The following is a 20,863-nucleotide window of genomic DNA, read 5'->3' on the forward strand; positions in this document are numbered from 1 at the left end:
GCCGTACGTAACCTTTGCGTACAACACGGCGGTGCAAGAAACAACACAGATCACGCCGTTCAAGCTGGTCTACGGCAGGAACCCGACGACGACGCTTGACGCCATGCTGCCGCACGTAACTGACGAAGAGAATGTTGACGTCGCTAGCTATCTCCAGCGCGCCGAAGAAGCCCGACAGCTCGCCCGCCTACGGATCAAGACCCAGCAGCGTACTGACAGCCGACACTACAACCTCCGACGACGCTTCGTCGAGTACCAGCCCGGCGACCGTGTTTGGGTATGGACCCCGATACGCCGGCGAGGACTCAGTGAGAAGCTGCTGCGACGCTATTTCGGACCCTACAAGGTCATCCGACGTATTGGCGCACTAGACTATGAGGTCGTGCCAGACGGCATTTCGCACTCACAGCGGCGCCGCGCACGATCTGAAGTGGTCCACGTGGTGCGCCTTAAACCATTTTACGGACGCTGATGAACTTCCTTAGTTTGTTGTTTTCTTTGATACGAGTGCTTTTCTTTGTTACTTTCGTTTGTTTGCAGCATCGGGTCGATGCTTTTTAAGAGGGGGGTAATGACACGTGTACTTATCTTTATCGGGAAACCACGTTTCGCCGCTTAACAACTGTAATCGCAGAGCGAGGGACGCGCCTGCATGTATCCGACGTTTCTGGAAAGTTATCGACGCTTCTATCGGCGTGTCTGTTGTCGCCGAACCTTGTGTTATCAGATTTCATCGCGTGACACGAATGGTGTAGAACTTTGTGGAAGACATGCGGGTCCCATCAGTTAATCTGGAACATTCGACGACTGATCTATAAAAGCCGACGCACTTGACCCGCTGATCAGTTTTTCCGACGATCGCCGACCGTGTTCGCCGCTATCGTTGTGCTATAAGTGTAGCCTGTTTTTGTGGGCACAGGTTCGCCCAATAAAAGCTAGTTTTGTATTCCACCATATTGCTTCTTTCTTCACCGTCACTACCACGTGACAATATGCTTATGAGGCATGTCACTGCGGGGAAAAAGCATCCGTGACCAAATGGTCACAGTATCGGGCATCTGTGCTAGTGTGGTTGTACTCCTCAAACGACATTCAAACTATATGCGGGTGCAACATCTTGGTACCATGCAGCACTTAAGGCAACTACTGCTGGACAGAACAGCACCCTCTCGGCTACAAAATTTGTGACAGCTCTAGCGTGATGAAGAGTGCTGCCAGTGGTGTTGCACGGGTCGCACATTGATAGTGGACGAGGCAAGACTGACAGGAAACCATAAGCATTCTAAAAACATGTGACACGTCACCATGCAAGAAGCTCTTAAGGATGTTCTATTCTACCTCTTTAAGGATGCCTGTGTGGCATAATAGAGTAGCGGGCTTGTGTGATAGCAGCTCCGCTAGCTAGATAGGTAGAGGTAGGTAGGTAGGTAGGGAGGTGGAGAGATGTAGAGGTAGGTTGGGAAAGGCAGACAAACAGATGATAGTCCCTGGAAAGTGCAAGAAGTACCCAAACAACAATGCATTAAAAAAGTGGTATTTCTCAAAGTGCAAAGCAGTGATAGTAATAGCTGGCATGTCAAAAGAGCATGCCAACCAAAAAAGTATTATTAGTAAGTATGACATGCTTTGTCTTTCAGTACTCGCCTTGTTAATGTGATAATAGCTAGTACGTTATCATGCAATGTATGACTTGGAACTGTTTCGGGTAGCATCAGTTACAGAGGACATTCCTAGCGGTGTACAAACAGTGTGTTTTGAAAGCACACAATCTTTTGATTTTCCCTCCCTTTCCCATCTTGTGTTTCAAACCTCGTTGCTGGTCATTGGTGATAGCACACACCACAATCACTGCCTCAATGAGGCAACGCTGCTTTTAACATTCACACTTTGTCAACATCCCGGTGCAGTGGCTGGCTGGTCCATCAGTTTTAAATATGAAGGTTTAGGTTTCATCCTAGCTGAAGTGCTTTATTTTTTTCCGACAAACATTGCTATTGGGGTAGTTGGTGCAGATGCATGCCTTTTGATCCATAGCGACGCACATTACGGAGGCTTCAGGTTACGGGCTCTTGTCAATCTATATACATGCTGTAGCAATCGAAGCCATTACTCGCAGAAAGCTTACATTTTGCACCTCCTGTGTGTTCGTGAACAAAACACAAAATGGCTACAAGGTGTGATCCAGGGAAAACACGGGGAAGGTGGGAGATAGAAATTCAAGACGATGAGCAACATGAGAACAAGGTGAAAACAGGAGCCAGCGTTTCGACAAGTGGACTTGTCTTCTTCAAAGCACCTTGAAGAAGATAAGTCCACATGTCGAAACATTGGCTCCTGCTTTCACCTTGTTCTCGTTTTGCTCATTGTACAAGGTGTAGTGGTGGCTTAGCTATCTTAACATGCCCTCGACTATGAACAAGATGCAAGAGCCAAATCAATTAAGACGACCCTGGAAGGAACGACGAAATGGATCGAAATATACGGCAGTTCGAATTAAACAAGACGCACAACACTGCCGATTCATTTGGTAGTATTTACTCGATTGTAACACGCCCCCGAATGAATTGCACGCGTACTTTAAATGCGTACAAAGTAAAAAAAGAAACTAATGCAGAGATAACATTAAAGCTCCTGAACAAAGTAAAAATTTAACGCTCGCCCAATTTTTTAGCAATAAAATGGGCAAGGGTTAAATATGTGTTGAACAGTGGCGGCCAGGTTTCTAAAGTCAGCTTCGCCGCAATACAGTAATGTTATGCGGCAAAGCATACAAAGGACACGAAAGCAGTTGGATTAATTAGCTTCGAAAAAAAAAAAGAAACGAGGCGTGCTAGAATCGAGCAAATACCATAATCAGACATTACGTGCTACCGTATTTGCTCGAAAATACTCCCAGGGCAGGCCGAAAATAGGCATTTTCGTCACGACGTGTGTTCAACTCATTCAGTCCCCTAAGCTTTCCCAAGACAAATGCTACCAGTAAAGAGCTGCTTTTGGGGCCATCGTAGGGGTCAGGCGCGTGAATGTTGACTGTTCCAAGTTTGAATTATCTGGCGAAGGCCAACTTTAGGAATGAAATAACGAAAGTATGGGCCCATAGAAATGCACAGGCGCCGGCAGGGACGATCAGTTGGGATCAAATTATCCGAACAATCAAATTAACTGGAGTCAAATTAATGGAGGTCTACTTATAGTAGACACATACTGCCTTTCCTGTAGTATAGTACTCACATATAGTGTTCCTGTATGTATAGTGCCTACATATAGCCTTTCCTGTACCAAGAAAACGGCAGTTTACATATGTAAAATTAAATCTTCGTGACAAATCACTTAATTCATGTAAGAATATGTTGCAAACATTCATCATGATTTGATTGGACGTTGGTCTTCAGCTTTGCCAGAACACTGGTCACTGGCTTTTGCAGGCAATGTTGAGACACTTCAGCAATTGAGAAAAATGAGAGCCAAGCCTGTGCTTTTGACAGGCTTGTATACACCTCTTCACAGAAAACTTGATGGGCACCGCCATGTTCAGGGCTGGACTGTGGCAAGGAGCAGCTAGTTGTGCAATGACCTGTGGGAAGTAGATGCACAATGCTCCTGTTGCTGTGTGTGGCTGCCACAGCTCTAAAGACAGTTTTTTCCAGTGCCACGAAAAGGCTCGCAGACAAGGGCTGAACTCGTGGGAATGCATATCCCCTTCAGCTGTCAGGTACCATGCCTATGATAGCGCATAGCAAAATTACGCAAAAGGACCATAAGCATGAACCTTTCTGGTCTTACTTTGATTTAGCAAACTTATATTTAGTGTGCCTGAATAAGAACAGAAATATTTCTAAAGTTATTTTTTCGCAATACATTGAAGCCATCTACCATGAATTCATTATATCAGAGGCAGCTCATGGTGCTTCTAGCCTGTAAATTTCAATCATGATTGCGTGAAGAATGGGCACAGGTTAATCAAATATTTCCATGCTGTCGTAAACACATTACATGCTCCAAGACTGGGTGGCAGGCTTCAATGATATGGCATGGCATGCCGCAGCAAGTAGACCTTTACAAAATTTAAGAAAAACTAATGATCTGAAGGACAAAATTTATAGAAATTCAGTAATAGTGTTGCTGGTAGACAGGTTTCTCTGTCTAGTTTTGGATTTCATTTTTTGTGCCATGTATGTTCCTTGAAAAGCATTTTGAGATTGCTGCAAATATCATTGCACTAGAAAAGGTTTAAAGGAAATTGCCACATCTAAAACACTTCGAAGATCTCTTTGGACACTGATTTTACTTTTGCCATAAAATTGGCAATCATGTGTGACAAACGTTAAAAAACAATGCAGTGTGAAAGACTGCGCTTGGGCTGCTTGTGGTGACAACAATGTAGTCATGTGGTATATTCCCTTTTGTTTTTGTTTTTGAAGCAAACAGCTTTCTTTGGCTCTTTCGGTAAATTTAGTGGCAGGTTGGTGGTCAGACTCTGAATGGATAACATTCATTTGCTCACTCTCTAAAGCTGGCTCTCTTTTTTTCTCTCACTCTGTCATTTGCACTTTTGTTCTTTCTTTCAGGCTATTTGCTTAATTGATAATCACAGTCAAAGGTTTCTGCACAATTTTTCCAGTAACAATTCTTACCATACAGGTTTTAAAAATGCTCACGTCTCCTGGGTACACTATACTCAAAGTCAGATGACTCAGTTTATGTACTTAATATATTTTTGTATGGTTGAGGCTAGCAGTCTGCACCTTTGAAATTTAAAGAAAAGTTAAAACTTAAATTGTGGAGTTTTACGTGCCAAAACTGCATTCTGATTAAAAGGCACACTGTAATGGGGGACTCCGGAATAATTTGGACCACAGGGGTGTTCTTTAATCTGTACCTAAATCCAAGTACACAGACATTTTCGCATTTCACTCCCATCAAAATGTGGCCACTGTGGCCGGGATTCAATCCTGCGACCTCATACTTAGCAGCCCAAGAACATAGCCACTAAGCAACCTTGGTGGGTACCTTTGGACTCAAAGCTGAAAAGTTATAAAAAATTTACCAAGTTATGCTGCCACGTGCTTCTAAAGATATTGATAGGGAAATACTTTCTTTATTTTTTGGAAGACAAAAATAACTGAGCCCCCTGAAACGGATCAACACTATATACAATATATACAGCCCTACAGTGAAGGTCTGCAGGGTGTGTACAAGAGGGTTTTCGCGTATATCCTCCATTTACACGCAGCCTTCGGAGTCCCCTGAAAGGTTCCAATAATTTGCAATGTTCATTTTCACTCACTGCCGACAATCTCTGATCTGAAATACGAAGATTTGGAGCAAAAGTAAAGAAGTCATAAAGAAGTCATTCTCAAAAAATGACTCGCAAGTGTGCACTTGGCTGACGATTTTGCATCATGGAAACTTTCACATAAGGCATTGCCTGATGCGAAAGACATAACTTTGCTGATGGTCTTGATTGCCAGTTTGATGGATGAGTAGAGCTCACCTATCCGCTTCGCAATTTGGTGCTGCATAGGCACACAAATTCCTGTTGGCTGAGTACCATGTCTACATTCACACACACTATGACAGCAATCACTTTAGGCTTACCCTAGATGGGCTTAAACATCTATACTAAAGAAAACAAGTATACAGTGAAAACGAAGACGAGAGAGATAATCTGTCTTTTTGTCTTTTTTTGTCCTTGTGTTTACTTCATGCTCGTTTTCTTAAAATATGAACATGTGCCTATTCATCCAGCAGTCGACGTTGCTTTGTTTGTCTTACTTTTCTCACTCTGCAATGGAGCTTTTTCACGAGACCGGTCACAGCACTCTAAAGCTGACCTAATTTGTCCGGCTCGGTCGACATGGAATGTGACCACCTTCACACTGAGGTGAAACTAGGGTCAGCTTTCCTTTTGAATTTTTAAGATCAAGTGCAGAAGTGCAACTACAATTTAAAGAGACTACCACACAATGTCCTGTTATCACAATCTACACAGGCCACTTGGTTAACAATAATTTAATGCTTCGTTATGACAATGAGTCTTAGGCTAGCATCTGTGGAATGGTCAGCTTCTTCAATTTCTTGCAGATGGGAAAAAAAAAAGTATATGTATAACAGAAAGGAACTCACTATCTACTGCACACTGCGAGCTAAACTATGTACACTTCCAGCCTTGTCCTGTGTGGCTCAGAAGTTTGGCTTGTATTTTTTCACCTCCACCATGAGGTGGTGGATGTTCAGGAGTTCAGAGCGAACCGTGAGCTGCTTGAAGGGAGCCTGGCTTAGCACCTTCTGGAACCGGTGGTAGTACTGAATTAGCTGCATCAGGGCTGCCTGCATTACAAACAAACCAGAAAAAGCTTTGAGCCATACATGGACACTTACACTACAATAGCCGAGCACAGACCACTTTTATACACATATTCAGCTACCACTGCTTTACACTCAGAGTCCGCGGCCAGCAGAAGCACCTTGCATAGAACCATTACAAAAGTGGTAGTGCAGAAGCTTGGGCAAATTGGTAAAGCATCTTGTTGAAGGATAGCGTAAAAGCCACAATATACAAAAGAGGCATAGACTTTCTTTTGTGTATTGTGGCTTTTACGCTATTTGTAAACAAGATTAAAGCACCAATGATAACTGCTGCAGTGCTATGAGACACGCAGGCACAGTGCATTGGTTCTAAACGTTTCTGTTCGTTGATAACCCCAGTGCCAAATAGGTATGCAAAAATCTCAGCTGGGAAACAAGGCCATCCCGTAGGCAGGGAAGTATGGCACATTGGCTGAAGAGTGTTTTTAGCCTTGCCGGAAAGCCAAACATGAATAAATAAATGATTTGCTTCCAGTTATGTAAATCTAGATAGCAAAATATTGAAAATACCAGTCAGCTTGTAAAAACCATGCCAACTGTGCGCTACATACGCTTTTGTGAGTCATAAGCTTCTGTTCACATGCTTTGCACCATGCAGCTACTTGGTGATACACACCATGTGCAATCTTTCATCCGTACTAAATGATGCTGCTCACTAGAAAAGCTCAGTTCCAAGAACGAAACTGATGTAGCATCCCGCTAATAGTACAAATGCATGTAGCCAACCAATTAACCATGCGGTCCTCAGCACTAGCATTCTGAGTGCAAAGAGCAGTATTTGATCTCGGGTAGCAGTGGCCACATCATAATGGCAGCGGTACAGTAAAACATCTATCTCCCAAGACTTTAATGCACGTCAAACAACTGAGGCGGCTGGAATCAACCTGGAGCCACCTACAACACTAGTCCGGGTGTAGATCTGAGATGTGAGAATGAATAAATCAAGCCTCATCATAGCCAAGAACAAGCACTAGCTTTCTAGAGTGCATTACAGCTAGTAAGGAACAAAAACAAGAATGCAGGTATAAACAACACTGTTTTCTAGCAGGCAAACATAACTGAAGTTCACTGCAATAACAATGAAGCCACCTACTGCATAGTGCTGTCACTGTTATCACATTACACTTTAAAAAATGTTTGGCCGACAACGATAAACGTCATCTACTTTGTATTCCTGTCCTTTCTTTAATGCTGTGTGCCTGGTACTATAGGGTAATGAACTGCATGCACGCTATCAGGGTGACATAGCATTCTTGACAGGCAAGTAGCGATTGGAGAGTTTTCGAGAAAGGAAACGCAGGCAGGAGTGATGACGATTGTTGCTGTGGGATAAGGATACACCCTAAAGCGTGTAAACTTTTTTTTCACAGTGTAGGATCACTGAGGCTAGTCTGTTACAATGCTCATTTGAGAGGCAGATGTCTGCTAGAGTTAATTCTCCTGCATAGTGTAGCTCAAGGGCTCTGTACTACTATCCTTCTGAGCCAATGCAACATGTTTGTGTAGAGCTAAAGATGAGAAACTGATGTTTTGAAAGTTCTCTTCCTTGAAAAATGCCATCATCCACTCAAAGTGCTTACACAGCAACATGAAGTGTACTGTCTAAATTACTTCAATAAAACAACTAGGCTGTTTCGAATCAGTACAATCAGCCACAGCTCTAACTCGCTACAGGTTCCTTGGCAAGCTTTCGCATCACAGTGAACATGTACGGAAGAAGGTTTCAGTTTGTGCACATAAATAGCAACTAGTAATAAACGAGTGCAAGTGGTCATTATCATGATGCCTAAGAAGGGCATGCCTGTAAATAAATATTGACATAAAAGAAATTTTTATGCCCATTAGCTTTAATTTAGCTTTATTGTGGTAGCTGTTAGGGCTTTGTTAATAACTATGCATGTTTTCACAATTTTGATTAATTTCAGGTGCAAAAATTCAGTTGTAGAGGGCTGAAGCTCATGTATGAAAACAACCTACATTACAAGCTTCCTGAAAACTTGAGACTTGTTTCAAAGTGAAACAAAGTACTAAAATAAAATAAGGTGAAGATATGAAGGTTTATTTTCATGCGCGCTCTTTAAGCCTATTACCTGAAATAAATATTCTGAATACACTGACAAAATTCGGCTCACAAGAGGTAAATGCAACCAAAACGTCAGAACAAAATTTTTTGCATTTCGTCCGTACTGGAGTGCAGCTACCTATGAGTAGGGTCCTAAACCATGACTGTGCTGAATGCAACAGATTACAATGACTGGTAGGACTGCACAGCAAGCAAGAGTGTTGGAATCGAGACAGCTCACAGACCTGCAAGATGTTGGTGCCATTCTTGAAGTTGGTAAAGGTCTGCATGATGTCCTGGTTGATGTCATCAATGGCCTTCTTCCACCCTGAGTTGAACGAACGTATAAGCATGGCTACTTTTTCTGAAAAAGAGCAGGAAGGGAAGGGTAAGGAAACACAGTCAGGCACCAAAACAAGCTCTTTGAAATAAACGAATTTCACATTTCAAGGTTACACTCAGTTGTGAGAGGTGCATTTCTTAATGTTACCAATCACCAAGAGACACAATTACAGATGCAAGGAAGGCAATTCGCTCAGCTTCACATTCTGCAGAATGCACCAACTAACCTATGTACTATACTCGGAATAAAATGTGTCAATTTAGGGTGAACAAATGCATATACTTTTGTTTCCGCTGTTTGCAGTCCGTGTGACAGACATAATTTTGTCACATGATGAGAAGCCAAAAACACTGACACCAAGGACAACATAGGGGAAATTACTTGTGCTTAATACATGAAATAAAGAAACAATACATTTATGGAAATGAAAGTGGATGAAAAAACAACTTGCCATAGGTGGGAACCGAACCCACAGCCTTCGCATTTCGCGTGCGATGCTCTACCAATTGAGCTACCGCGGCACTGTTTCCCCGTCTACTTTCTGTGGCAAGTTGTTTTTTCAACCACTTTAATTTCCGTAAATGTATCGTTTCTTTATTTCATGTATTAATCACAAGTAATTTCCCCTATGTTGTCCTTGGTGTCAGTGTTTCTTGGCTTCTTATGATGTGACAAATAAAAATCGGGCCCCTCAGTTAACCCCCTTTCTTGTCGTTTATAGACATAATTTTGGCTCACAAACTTGAGAGTCTGCATCACCTTTAGTGACCAGGTTTGTAGTGACTTGACATGGTACTCTCTCTCTTTCTTGTCGTTTATAGACATAATTTTGGCTCACAAACTTGAGAGTCTGCATCACCTTTAGTGAACAGATTTGTAGTGACTTGACATGGTACTCTCTAGTAATTGCACATATGGTGTGTTCTACTTAAAGTTTCCCAGTTGTGTTTCATTGCATGACCATAGTACAGCACATATGTGCTGAGCACTGAGCACAGATAGCGATGGTAACTAGCGGTAAACAAACAGTGGTAAACAAACGCAAGGAACACGCACCTCACAAAGCACTGACAAACAACTCATGGACAGGCTGTTGATGCTATTTATTGTCCCATTAGTAATAAAAGCGTTCAGTTGCTAGTCAGTGTTTTCCGATGTGTGTTTCTTCCGTTAGTCCTCGCTTTCTGCACTGTTTACTGTCACAAGCTATGTTGAACCAACTAATCCAGTGTTGAAACAACAAATAAATTTAGAGGAAGGTGGAGATGAAGTGATAAACAGTGGTTTAACAAGGAATTCTGCTGAAGTTGATTTGATGAAGACCAGTGACTGACAAGGACAGGTTTCCTTGCCGAAACGTTCGCTACAGCGGCATTCCCTGTTCAACCACTGTCCATTGCTCCTAGCCCATTGTCGCACACATCTGCATTGAGCTTGCCCTGAACATGCACTGAGCAGACTCACTCTCTTCCTTCTGCATCTGGTCGGCCTGGCCCCTCTCCTGGAGCAGCTCACACTCCTTGACGAAGCTGATCATGCCGCCAAAATGGGGAGCCAGGATCTCCTCTACGTACTCCTGTGTGCGTGCCTGAAGCAGCTCCTTGAAGCTCTCTGTCTCCTTGGAGTCCTCTTTTGTCCGCTCCTGCACAAGAATGAAAATGCTGTCCCATACCTCTTACAGATGAAAGTAGAACACGCACACGCACACATATACACTCATTTCATGCCTAGCAGGAAACACTGTGGAAGCTGCAAAAGTAGTGCGTTCATAGAAGTCGCACTCTGCATGTTTTGTAGTGCAGTTTTCAATCTGTGGTGCTTTTTACAAAGTAACTATTTCAAATATTACAACTACAAATTGTGAATGCAAGGTTACATCGTATCACATACCAATTATTTGTGCATCCTTGTGCTTCCAGTATGTGACATACTATGTCTTGGTTGCATGTGCAAGCAGTGCACTAGTTGCAGAAATGTCTCTGCTTGTTCGTTGGTAAACAGGTTCAAATCTGCAACACCTTCCACCTAATCATTAAGTCATATTTCGCAACACAAAAGTATGAGGCTTTATTTTACATCAAGTTACATTATGCATACCTATATCTTTCTTTCATGTGTGCTCACTATTTGAGAATTCTCCCACACCTTTGTAGTCTTGCCCATTACATATGAAATGGACTCATAGGGTGGATTCAAACTCTGATCTACCATTACACATTTGCAACCTCTTTCAAATGGAGAAACAAAAATTTGTTGCAATGAAGTATACGCTGTAGCTGTATACGAAACATTAACGCTTTCAGGGTCAATGACGTAAATAAACGGTGCCGCGAACAAGTCCAAAATGGTCGATGCAGTATATTTACAGCGCCCCCTGTATGTTGAAAAAGCGTGCCAATTTCCTCATTTTTTCTTTCCTGGCATGTGCTGGCACTATGTAGGAATACAGGGTATTTTTTTCTTGCGCCTCCCTCTCTCGGTTTTCACTGCATGGTTTGTTTTACAGCTACTTTGCTCCAGCACATCTATATACTACCGCTCGCGCATTGGCGCGCGTGCAGGCGGCGGTTCGGGTTTTGTTCCGCGGGCGGTTTCGGCTTCTTGCACTCGCAAAACTGATGGCTATCTCGTTACTAATTGCTCAAAGGGCGGCTGCCATGCATGCATTTCCTTTCCTTTTTTTGGGAAGACTCGCGATATCTAATTGCCTCTGGTTGGCGATAAGATGAAAATTAGCAGAAGTCTGTCACCCGTTTTGCTTTTTTGACGGGCATGCAAGCACACAGTTTTCTTGAGTGCGCTCACCTACGCAGTTCGATTATGCTATGGGCGTAAATATTAGTGTAACAGCAGGAACATTTAACACTTGCGAAATATTCTCGTGTGTGCATATTCTAAGCCTTGAACAATGCATAAAATTTGTATTTCTTATAAGTTTATTTGCTTTTTTTTATTTTTGTTAGTCATGAATAAAGAATACATATATACCAATGAAAAATATATTTTTCTCACTTTACGGTCACCCTAGAAAAATTACAGTAAATTTTTTTCAAAATACGTCCCTCAGAAGAATTGTAATCTGCAATAAAAAAAAATCGACCCTGGGCAGTCGCATATGGAGAAAGAAATCGACCCTGCAAGGGTTACAGGAGCCTGAAACACTTTTTGAATACAATAAGAAAACATTGATCATCTGTAGCCGAGGCTCCACTGAACATGTGAGCCGAATATTATTGCACTGTGTGCAGCAGAGAAATTAAAACCTTGGGTCAAAAACAGTGAAACAGCACTTGCTCTCTTCTTCGAAATGTCATCAGCAGCTACGTTGCAAGTTGGCAAGCAGGCACAACAGGTATTGGCAGATTTCATGATCGCAAAAATGCTCTCAGTAATACTATAATTGCTAATTTGGAGTTGAATGAAAAATACACATGTCCGTGATCTCAAGATGACCAAAAAAGTATTTCATCTTTACAGTTCTGGTCAACACACGGAAGCTGTGCATAGCACAATTACTGCAGCCACCATGGGGTGTCACAGCGAGTCCTCTCGGCAGTGGGACATTCTCCCAACCGCGTGCTCCCAATGGTCTCTGTAAGTAATGTAGCTCCAGGCACCCAAGCACCCATCTCGCGTCAAGAGAGTGCCGCGCATGCCTGAACCAGAAATAGCATCGGAAAGAAAACAAGCAAGAATGCCCAACTTTTGGCCTGGGTCTTTCCCCCTTCCCATTTCCCCTGTGTAGCTTCGAGTGCACTAGTAGAGATGAAAGAAGACAGAAAGCCACGCATCAGTGCCATAACTATCTCTGACTCCTTATACATACTTGAAGCACTATAAAAATTTTTGTGCCAGCAGATTCATAAAGCGCTGTCCTTTAATAGTCAGGTCATACTATGATCATATTGAAAAGTTATTGAGGGCCCCCTTAAGAACTAGCAGCTACACAGTGGTTTCCAAGCTTCTTGATGACAGAGAAGTTTGACAGGCTTTCTAATATAGTTTGAAAAGCCTCATTTCCTACTTCTTATAGTGTAAGTTCAAGCTCTCCAAGCAGCAGGACAAGCATAATGAAATGCAATCCACTTAGGTAATTTACGGAACCTCGAAATCTCATCACAGTAGCTACATAGTGCCACATACCATCTATCTGGTCAGATACATGACGCAAGGAGAATACGTTGCTATAGTCCTTTGTTACAGGTGGACTGTGCTGCAATGCAGTAAGTTTGGAAAACACAGGGTGCGCAATTTAGCAGCAATTAACACTGGCATCCCACAGAGGCATTGTACAAGAGCAAAAAAAAAAAGGTCAGCTCACCAGCAGCACACTCAGCATCATGTCGTAATTGTTGATGAGAAAAATAAGTTGCTCCTTTCTTCCTTGAAATTCTGCCGCCATCTTTAAGATGAAGTTCTCAACTTCTCCTTGCAGAGATGCCAGCAGCGTAGCTACACGATCACTGGGAAAGTTCTCGTTGATGCTGACAATGGCAGCGGAGAACTCGGCATATCTCCTGGTAATCTAAGAAGACAAAGCTATCTTTCAGTTTGTTTGCCAAGTACCCCACGAAAAGGAATGTAAACAATGGTTGACACTAACATAATGTGGTCGCATGTCAATGCTCCCCAGTTTCTGAGGGTCACAGTCCCTGATGCTTTGAATGTTGAGTTTGAGAATGTACTCGAACCTTGGGTAGAGATGTTGTAGCAAAGACTCCCAGTACCTGAAGTTCAAAGTCAGAGAACAAAGATTTAGTTGAAAACGATAATGTAATTTACAGTGATAAAATTTCTCATAAAATATACTATTTCCCAGATAAGCCTGCACATGGCAAGACTCCAGTAAAGGTTTTGTCTCTAAACACTTCCATTCTTATTTTATGCTCTAATCCCTCAAAAACACAAATGTTTTCACACACTCCTAAACTAAATTAAAATAAATTCTGCGGTCTTACCGGCAGAACCCATAATCAGATTACGAGGCACGCATTAGTGGAGGACTACGAATTAATTTTGACCACAAAAAAAAAATTAAATTATGGGCTTTTACGTGCCAAAACCACTTTCTGATTATGAGGCATGCCGTAGTGGAGGACTCCGGAAATTTCGACTACCTGGGTTTCTTTAACGCGCACCTAAATCTAAGTACACGGGTGTTTTCGCATTTCGCCCCCATCGAAATGCGGCCGCTGTGGCCGGGATTCGATCCCGTGAACTCGTGCTCAGTAGCCCAACACCATAGTCACTGAGCAACCATGGCGGGTAATTTTGACTACCACAGGCTATGTAATGTGCAGCCAAATCTAAGTATACCACAGTTTTTGCGTTTCTCCCCCATGAAATCTGGCCGCTGCAGCCCGAATTTAACCTGCAACCTCGAGCTAAGTAGCATAATGACATAGCCACTAAGCTACCAAGGCATGTTTCACACTGCTGTACTAGGCATAGTACTTTCATCAAGAATACAAAAGTTGCACATGTCCTTGCATGCAGTTGCTTCTTGCACAAAGAAAGACATTGTTTTGAGCACTGAGAGTGTCACTACTGAAGAAATACATTTAAAATGAGTTTCACATGCTTCAAGACGCTTATTGCAATGCAAATGTTGCATAATACCTAGCCTCTAAAAGTAAGCTAAAAATGCAAGCCCTTTTTATTTAAGTGAACTCTTCACACCCATTTTCCTGATGATTAGTCCTTTACGCAGTGTGATAATGTTATAGTCCCATAATTTATAGGAAAAGCCACCACTGGTGGTTATGTCTGAATGATTAAGTGAAGAATGTTTAATAACTTTTAATTAAAAGAAAAATGAATAGGGTCACCACAGTTGCTTCTGACTGGGAAATTAGCTAACAATGAAAAGTTATCTCGGGCCTCGACTGCATCCGTCATAATGAAAGGAGAAAGGTGAGAAAGCCAGGTGAAAGGGAAAAAAAGATACATTGGTGCAAACTGCTGCAGCGCTACCCCATAATGCTCACTTATATGCAACACTTTTGATGACTGAATCAACTCGGCCGAATTACTTGCCTGTCCAGTGCAGGTACAGATCTCTCGTGCATCAGTAACTGAAACCGGTGTATTATGTGAATGCAGAGGAACAGTGCTATGGAATCATAGCAATCTTGCACGTAGAGTTCCACATGTTTCTGAAAGCAAACAAGAAATTCACTTATGCTAAAGCAACACGTTTTTCTACTCCTGGTCAGATAACAATTTCACAGCATTTTTTTTCTCTCCTTCGTACTAAACAATGCTTACAAGCACCTGAGTGAACAGCCTAATAAAACATGACTTTTTTTTCTTCTATGGTACTTTTTAAAACTACACTGCTTAGAAAACATAGGCAAAACAAAAATGACACTTGAAGGTTATGTTACAAGACAGTGTGCAGATCATCTAAGCACTTGCAAAACACATCCATCAGGTGTGAACCTGTGTGCCAGCAGGAAGATTCTACAGCAGTTGTACTGTGTTCGGATGCTTCTGTATAAACCTCTCTGAGGATTTTGACAAATATCATTCAGAAGTGCTCTCTTTTCATTGAGTGAATCCATCAAAAAAATCATTCAAAATTGAAGGATCATGTTTCATATGTTTGTTGAGGCAACTATGTATAAGGCAAGGTCAACACAAAACCTGCAAAAGCGAATACTACAGAAAGTGGTTGACGGCTATGACTGCAGAAATAAATCAGTGAAATGCAACATACATTTTCAAAATGAGAAAGACTGCACTTAGCCGCTTTCACGTACTTGCTGGCAATATCAATAAATCGTCCGTGCATGGGACCTCAGACAAAAATTGTTAACAGAGAACAGTGGCACACTCACCACAAACATGGCCAATGTCCTGTTCATGATCGAATTGAAGAGCTCCTGAGCTGCAGGGCCCGACACAATGAAGAACTCAGTGACGAAGAGGTATTCGCGGCAGGCGTTGTCAAGCAGTGCGTACTGCTGACTTCTGAACAGACTTTCAAAGGGGTACTGGAAGCAAATGAATTGCACCTCTATCAGTGGTAGCCAACACTTCTGTCTCGTAAAACAGTGAGTGTTTTGAGAAAAAGACATGGTAAGAGCACATGCTGAAAGTGTAAAGGTCAGAAAGTAGATTATCAGGGGGGAAAAAGCCCATATAATGTTGCTGTGTGCAGAGGATTTGTACAAACACTTGTCTGCACTATTCATACTTCCCTTCTATGTATTCTAAGTACCTAATCCTTACGTGCAGTCATTTGGCAACAAGTTCCCTAAGTGGTGGTAGCACGATTCTCTCTTTCTTTTTCTGCTCTCATTCTCATAGCATCTATTTTACTTTGAAAGAGTTATCTCTAAAGCAATACCCAGGGTGTTAGTGACATGGCATTACCTTAAACCAAGACAAAAAAAAAACAAAAAAAAAAAACAATATACTATAGTTGTACACTGAGGTTCAAGCTTTGCACATAATAGACCTCCAAATCGGTGTGGGCTGCACCCCACTGTCTTTGTAAAAACTAGAAGATATAGCTCTTATTTCTTGCAAAAAAAAAAGAACCCAAAAGTGCTGTGAAAAAAAGGGACACATGCACTCACCCTAACTTCATTCTTCTGCGCAGCATGGGGCACAATGATGGGGCTCTCCAATTCTGTGGTGAGCACATTGTTGCGACTTCCCACTGTAAACACTGTGGATTTGTTCTTTAGTGATGGTTTCGAGCTGAACAGGCGTAGTTTTGAAGTGAAGGAGAATGAATAAGATAACGAGACAACAAATCATAACCACGGTGCTACCGTTAACAGTGGTAGCCGTTCACACAGTACAGATTACGTAGCCTGTTATGAACAAGGACAAAAGAAAGCAATTAATTGTGAACCCATAGTGCTCGTTCTGTTGCCCTTGTTCGCTATGCACTATGTCTGTATTAATCGCACAACAGGCAAACCAACAGGCCCAAATAGTAATGTGTTCCCGCACTTCACTTTTGGCAAAAACAGAATCCATTTTTATGGCATTGATATTAAGCTAAAACAAATAAGCATCCACTAGAATTCCTAATCACGTTACTGCTTTACAACTGTTACAGGTGCTGAAGAATCACTTGGTCAACATACAGGCAGATACTCGAAGTAACTATAAAGGATGTGCAGGGACTTCAACAGCTAATAGAACCAATGCAGCTAGCCATGTGAAGTTGAACCAAGCCGCACTGATCATTTACAAACTAAACAATAACCAACCAAGCAGACTTATTACGAAATAAGCCAACATTTCAGAGTCAATTCTTCATCAGGGGTGGCTTCAGGAAGCTGCAGTAGCTTCTTACATATCTGGCCTGCACCCCTGGCCGTGAATGCCACAGAAGGCGACCCTGCATAGACCCTGCATGGGGACAGCACTCCTAACAAGCGGTTCACTACAGGGCCTATGCAAAGTCGCCTCTCTAGGGAACCACTGCAAGGGTCAGTAGTGGTTCCCTTGAGAATTGACCCTGTGTAGAAAATGGCATATACTGGTTAGTCATTCTAAGAAAATATCCTTAAAACAAACAGTAAGAAAGAAAGAAAGAAAGAAAGAAAGAAAGAAAGAAAGAAAGAAAGAAAGAAAGAAAAGAAAAACATTCGAGAAGCACAAAATAAAGCTTCCGTGAAAGGATATTCCTTTTTGTAGTATCTTCCACACCCATCAAGTCATCCTTTTCAGGAACTTCTTCATACTGAAAAGTTAAAAAATTAGAACATCAGATTCTCATTTAAGAACCTAATTCACAAGCACAGCAAAAGTAATGCAAGCGAATTCAGTTTCAGATAACCTGTTGCATAGCAGGATGTCAAGCGCAGTTAGGCGGTATATAGACAATTATTGAAATAAAAGTGTTACATCATCACAAGATGTCGCCTCAGCGCTTCCGCATCCAACAGACCCTTTTCCTAATGTGCTGGGGCTTGACTTTTGCACATAGTTTTATCATGACAGCTATGTCTACATTTTTCATCTCATAAAACAAGGATGCTGAAATCACTGTGTGTGTGTCTCTTTCTTTTCCCATTCTGTGTGCTGTTTTTGATTTGAGAAATACGTGCCAACAGGCCCAACAGCAACCTCTCCTAAAGTAAACTGAGCTTGTACGTTCTGAGTGAAGAAATAACTATGCTGTTATTAGCTTGGCAAACTGTCTCATGGGAAAGCTAGCCTTATGATTATGAACAGAGTCCATTGCATCCACATACTCTGGTATTACAGTAAACACTTCTACAATGGTAGATCTGTGCTGTGCTAAATGAACCCGTACAGGTGTGAGCTACTAAGCAAAAATGCATGACTTTACTGCAGCAGTCGTGAGAAGACAAGCTACAGATCGAGCAAGTGGTGCGACTTCCACCTCTTCAACCCACGCCAACCTGCTAGTCCAAGTTCACAGAACTGACCAGTCAGTTTGAAAAGATGACGAAAGGTGTGCCCCACAGGTTTCACGATAAATTATTTCATCACCCTTCGACTTGGCTAGTAAGTGTAAATGTAGCACATTTTTAAGCTTGACTCAATGAACATGCATTTCATTCAGTCTCTTGAAGAGCATATGCTTTGCTGAATAGTTTAGAAGATCTGCTGTTTGTTTCTTTTGCTTTATGTTTAAGCACTGTTTTTCTGGTGATAACTTTTTTTTATTTCTGCAACTGCTACCAATGTACAATGTATACGTTTCCCCTCCTGCATGGACTAAATTGTCCTGCAGTATTTTCAAATAAACAAATGAACGAATAAAGAGATCAAGACATTCGTAACATCCTAGAACAAGTTCAAATTCTTAAAATTTACAAAAAAATTCAGGAGAGCTGGCACACGTGCACTTACCTGAAGTTTCATCAGCCGGTTGGTGTATGTCTTGAAGTAAGAGAAGAGAATTTTGCCCATTGTATCCACATACTCATCTCGAATCTCTCGAGCCACTTCCCTCTCGTGTGTCATGAGGAACTGGTAGAAGAACTTGTGCTTCAGCATGGCATTTTGGGGCACCTGGTAGTTTGTCATGGGCTTGCGAAACAAGTACACCTTCTGCAGCAGGTACTCTCGAATCTTTCCAATGGCCTGGGAGAAAACAGAAATACACTTGCTTTGGCAAATGACAATGCGTGCTGAGCTATGCTAATTACCTTTCAACTGAGCTAGGCTAATACCCTTTCTCTCCTGTGGGAATAATTTAGTCATTGCGGCCCAAGTAATCCTCTGCACCAAAATAGTTGTGACACTTGGCAGTCCTATGACCATTAAGATGGTGCAATATAAATTACTAAGCCACCATGCAGCTCATCTGTTATCCTTGGCAGATCCACAGGGGGGGCCGGCCCCCCCTGGGAATGCCCCTATGCTTTAGTACTGACAGTACTAAGCACACTGCTATTTGTGTGCTTAGATTTAGGTATGCACCCAAGAGCCTTGGGTGGTCAAACATCAGGTCCTTTTATTCCTAATGGTTTACTGCATTAACCTTGGGACATAACACCTTGTAAACTATAATTAGCTTTAATGTGCTTCGGCAAAGCAGTTAAGGCTGCATGCAGTGGCATGCTGCCTACCTTCAGCTTTAGCTTCTCGAGTATGTCCCTGACATCTTGGCATGACCTGGAGTCCTTGAAGGACTGCTCCTTGACAAAGGAGATCTTGTGATCCAGAACATAGAGCTGCTCCAGAAACTCTTTTTCCGTAACAGGTGTCTCGAGGATGTTCCTGCAGAGAATAAAACGAGCGGTGTAAGTCAAAATTGTGCGAGCATGAGTATGGCAAATGGGAAAGTTTCTATTTTGTGGGAATTATTGAATGCAACCTACAGTATCATGCTTTCAGGCACGATGATGTCGTCGACAAACTGACTGAGTTCACCTCGAACAGCCTGCAAACATTAGCAAATTTCACACGCATTTGTTGAATAGGAAGCACTCAGTCGACGAAACGTTTCAGCATGCGCATTTCTTTGCACATTTACCTGTCTGTTCTTCAGACGAAGGTTCATTGACACTGACTGCTGCTGAAGTGTCAGGATTTCGTGACTGATGCTGCCCAAATCCTCCTGGAACGTCTTCAACATGTTCTCCATTCGCTACATGAGTAAAGCTTAGATAAGCGACACCTAGATACTACCGTGATCGTAGGACCATGCAAAAAATTGTCAAACCTCAAGTATTTGATCACAGGCTGCTATTTGGTTGTGAAGACTTGCAATGTTGACACTCTCCTTGATATCTGTAAGACCAAGTCAAGGGCATGTACATGCAGTTGCCAAATGTGCACACCGACCCTCAAAATATTGTTTCCTCATCGAGCAAGACGGAAAAGGATACAGTCCTGGATCGAAGCATTCTCGACTTCTTTGAGGTCTTTTTCAACCTGAAGCGAATACTGCCTCAGGTCCATGCCCTGCGTTATTAAAAGTGAATTTTACCAAATGTCGGTCCGTGCGGTCTAAATTAATTACGTTGCCTGTGCGTCAGTAAACGGAACGTACCGATTGCAACGCTTCTTGGATAAACTCATCTTCAAGGTTTTCTTGTATGTGCACTAATAAACACAACAGCACGGTGTTAGAAGGCAAAGGCATCAAGCACTATAAAAAAAATTACTTTGCTAAACTTTCCTTACCATCGACTTCGTCAAACGCTGGGTCGTCCAGCTCGAAAGGGTTCTCCAATACGAGACCGGCGTCGCCATTTCCTTCCTGCAAACACGTAGAAAACTAGTACTTGCCGGCGGCACGACATGCCGATAAATGACAGTTCCCGCAGACCGTTAGATTAAAGAATGAGTATGACTTCGTGACTACAAGTGAAACTGTCACTTCAATGTTATGTGAAACCGACCAGGCAGTCGCCGCATATACAGTAGGCATGAAATTACCTCAACAGGCTGTTTTAAGGCATCCATTGCGTGTTTATATGTATTTTGTTACTCAAGAGTTAACGTTTCAGTCATAAAAGTGCGTGACTTCGGGCGCTCATCGTTAAATTTGTAGGTAAAGTCTACACACCACCGCGGCAGTACTCTAGCAGCAGCCAGTAAGCCAGCAGCAGCTGAGAGCGGCTGAATCAGCATAACGTAATACAAAC

General features: G+C 42.3%; 1 protein-coding gene across 3 annotated transcripts; it reads right to left on the bottom strand.

The window, feature by feature from the left end:
* Positions 1–988: 988 nt before the first annotated feature.
* On the bottom strand, positions 989–20,835 carry Vps52 (vacuolar protein sorting 52). 3 transcript variants are annotated; one of them, XR_010565561.2, is made up of 19 exons: positions 20,655–20,835; positions 20,400–20,475; positions 20,266–20,318; positions 20,102–20,177; positions 19,936–20,003; positions 19,747–19,860; positions 19,592–19,653; positions 19,340–19,490; positions 18,618–18,851; positions 17,421–17,478; positions 16,358–16,491; positions 15,614–15,769; positions 14,811–14,929; positions 13,378–13,501; positions 13,096–13,299; positions 10,239–10,416; positions 8,677–8,795; positions 6,127–6,330; positions 989–3,574 (listed from the first exon to the last, which is right to left on the bottom strand). XR_010565561.2 is itself a non-coding variant. In XM_065437018.2 (18 exons), exons 1-18 carry the CDS (start codon positions 20,679–20,681, stop codon positions 6,184–6,186), a joined length of 2,100 nt encoding a protein of 699 aa, XP_065293090.1. In that variant the 5' UTR covers positions 20,682–20,834; the 3' UTR covers positions 5,998–6,183. The 3 variants fall into 3 exon arrangements, 1 of the variants encoding a protein (XP_065293090.1); XR_010565562.2 differs by lacking the exon at positions 989–3,574 and adding an exon at positions 5,083–5,246; XM_065437018.2 differs by lacking the exon at positions 989–3,574 and having other exon boundaries at positions 5,998–6,330; positions 20,655–20,834.
* Positions 20,836–20,863: the final 28 nt, after the last annotated feature.

Source organism: Dermacentor albipictus, chromosome 5 (assembly GCF_038994185.2).
Source record: "Dermacentor albipictus isolate Rhodes 1998 colony chromosome 5, USDA_Dalb.pri_finalv2, whole genome shotgun sequence".
Lineage (NCBI taxonomy): Eukaryota > Metazoa > Arthropoda > Arachnida > Ixodida > Ixodidae > Dermacentor > Dermacentor albipictus.

Coding starts and splice junctions, on each gene's coding strand:
- Vps52 (XM_065437018.2), bottom strand. CDS start 20,681: ATGGATGCCTTAAAACAGCCTGTTGAG. Junction 17,479..18,617: donor ACCGGCTGATGAAACTTCAG/GTAAGTGCACGT, acceptor TTAACTTTTCAG/TATGAAGAAGTTCCTGAAAA. Junction 6,331..8,676: donor ATGGCACCAACATCTTGCAG/GTCTGTGAGCTG, acceptor TTTGTAATGCAG/GCAGCCCTGATGCAGCTAAT.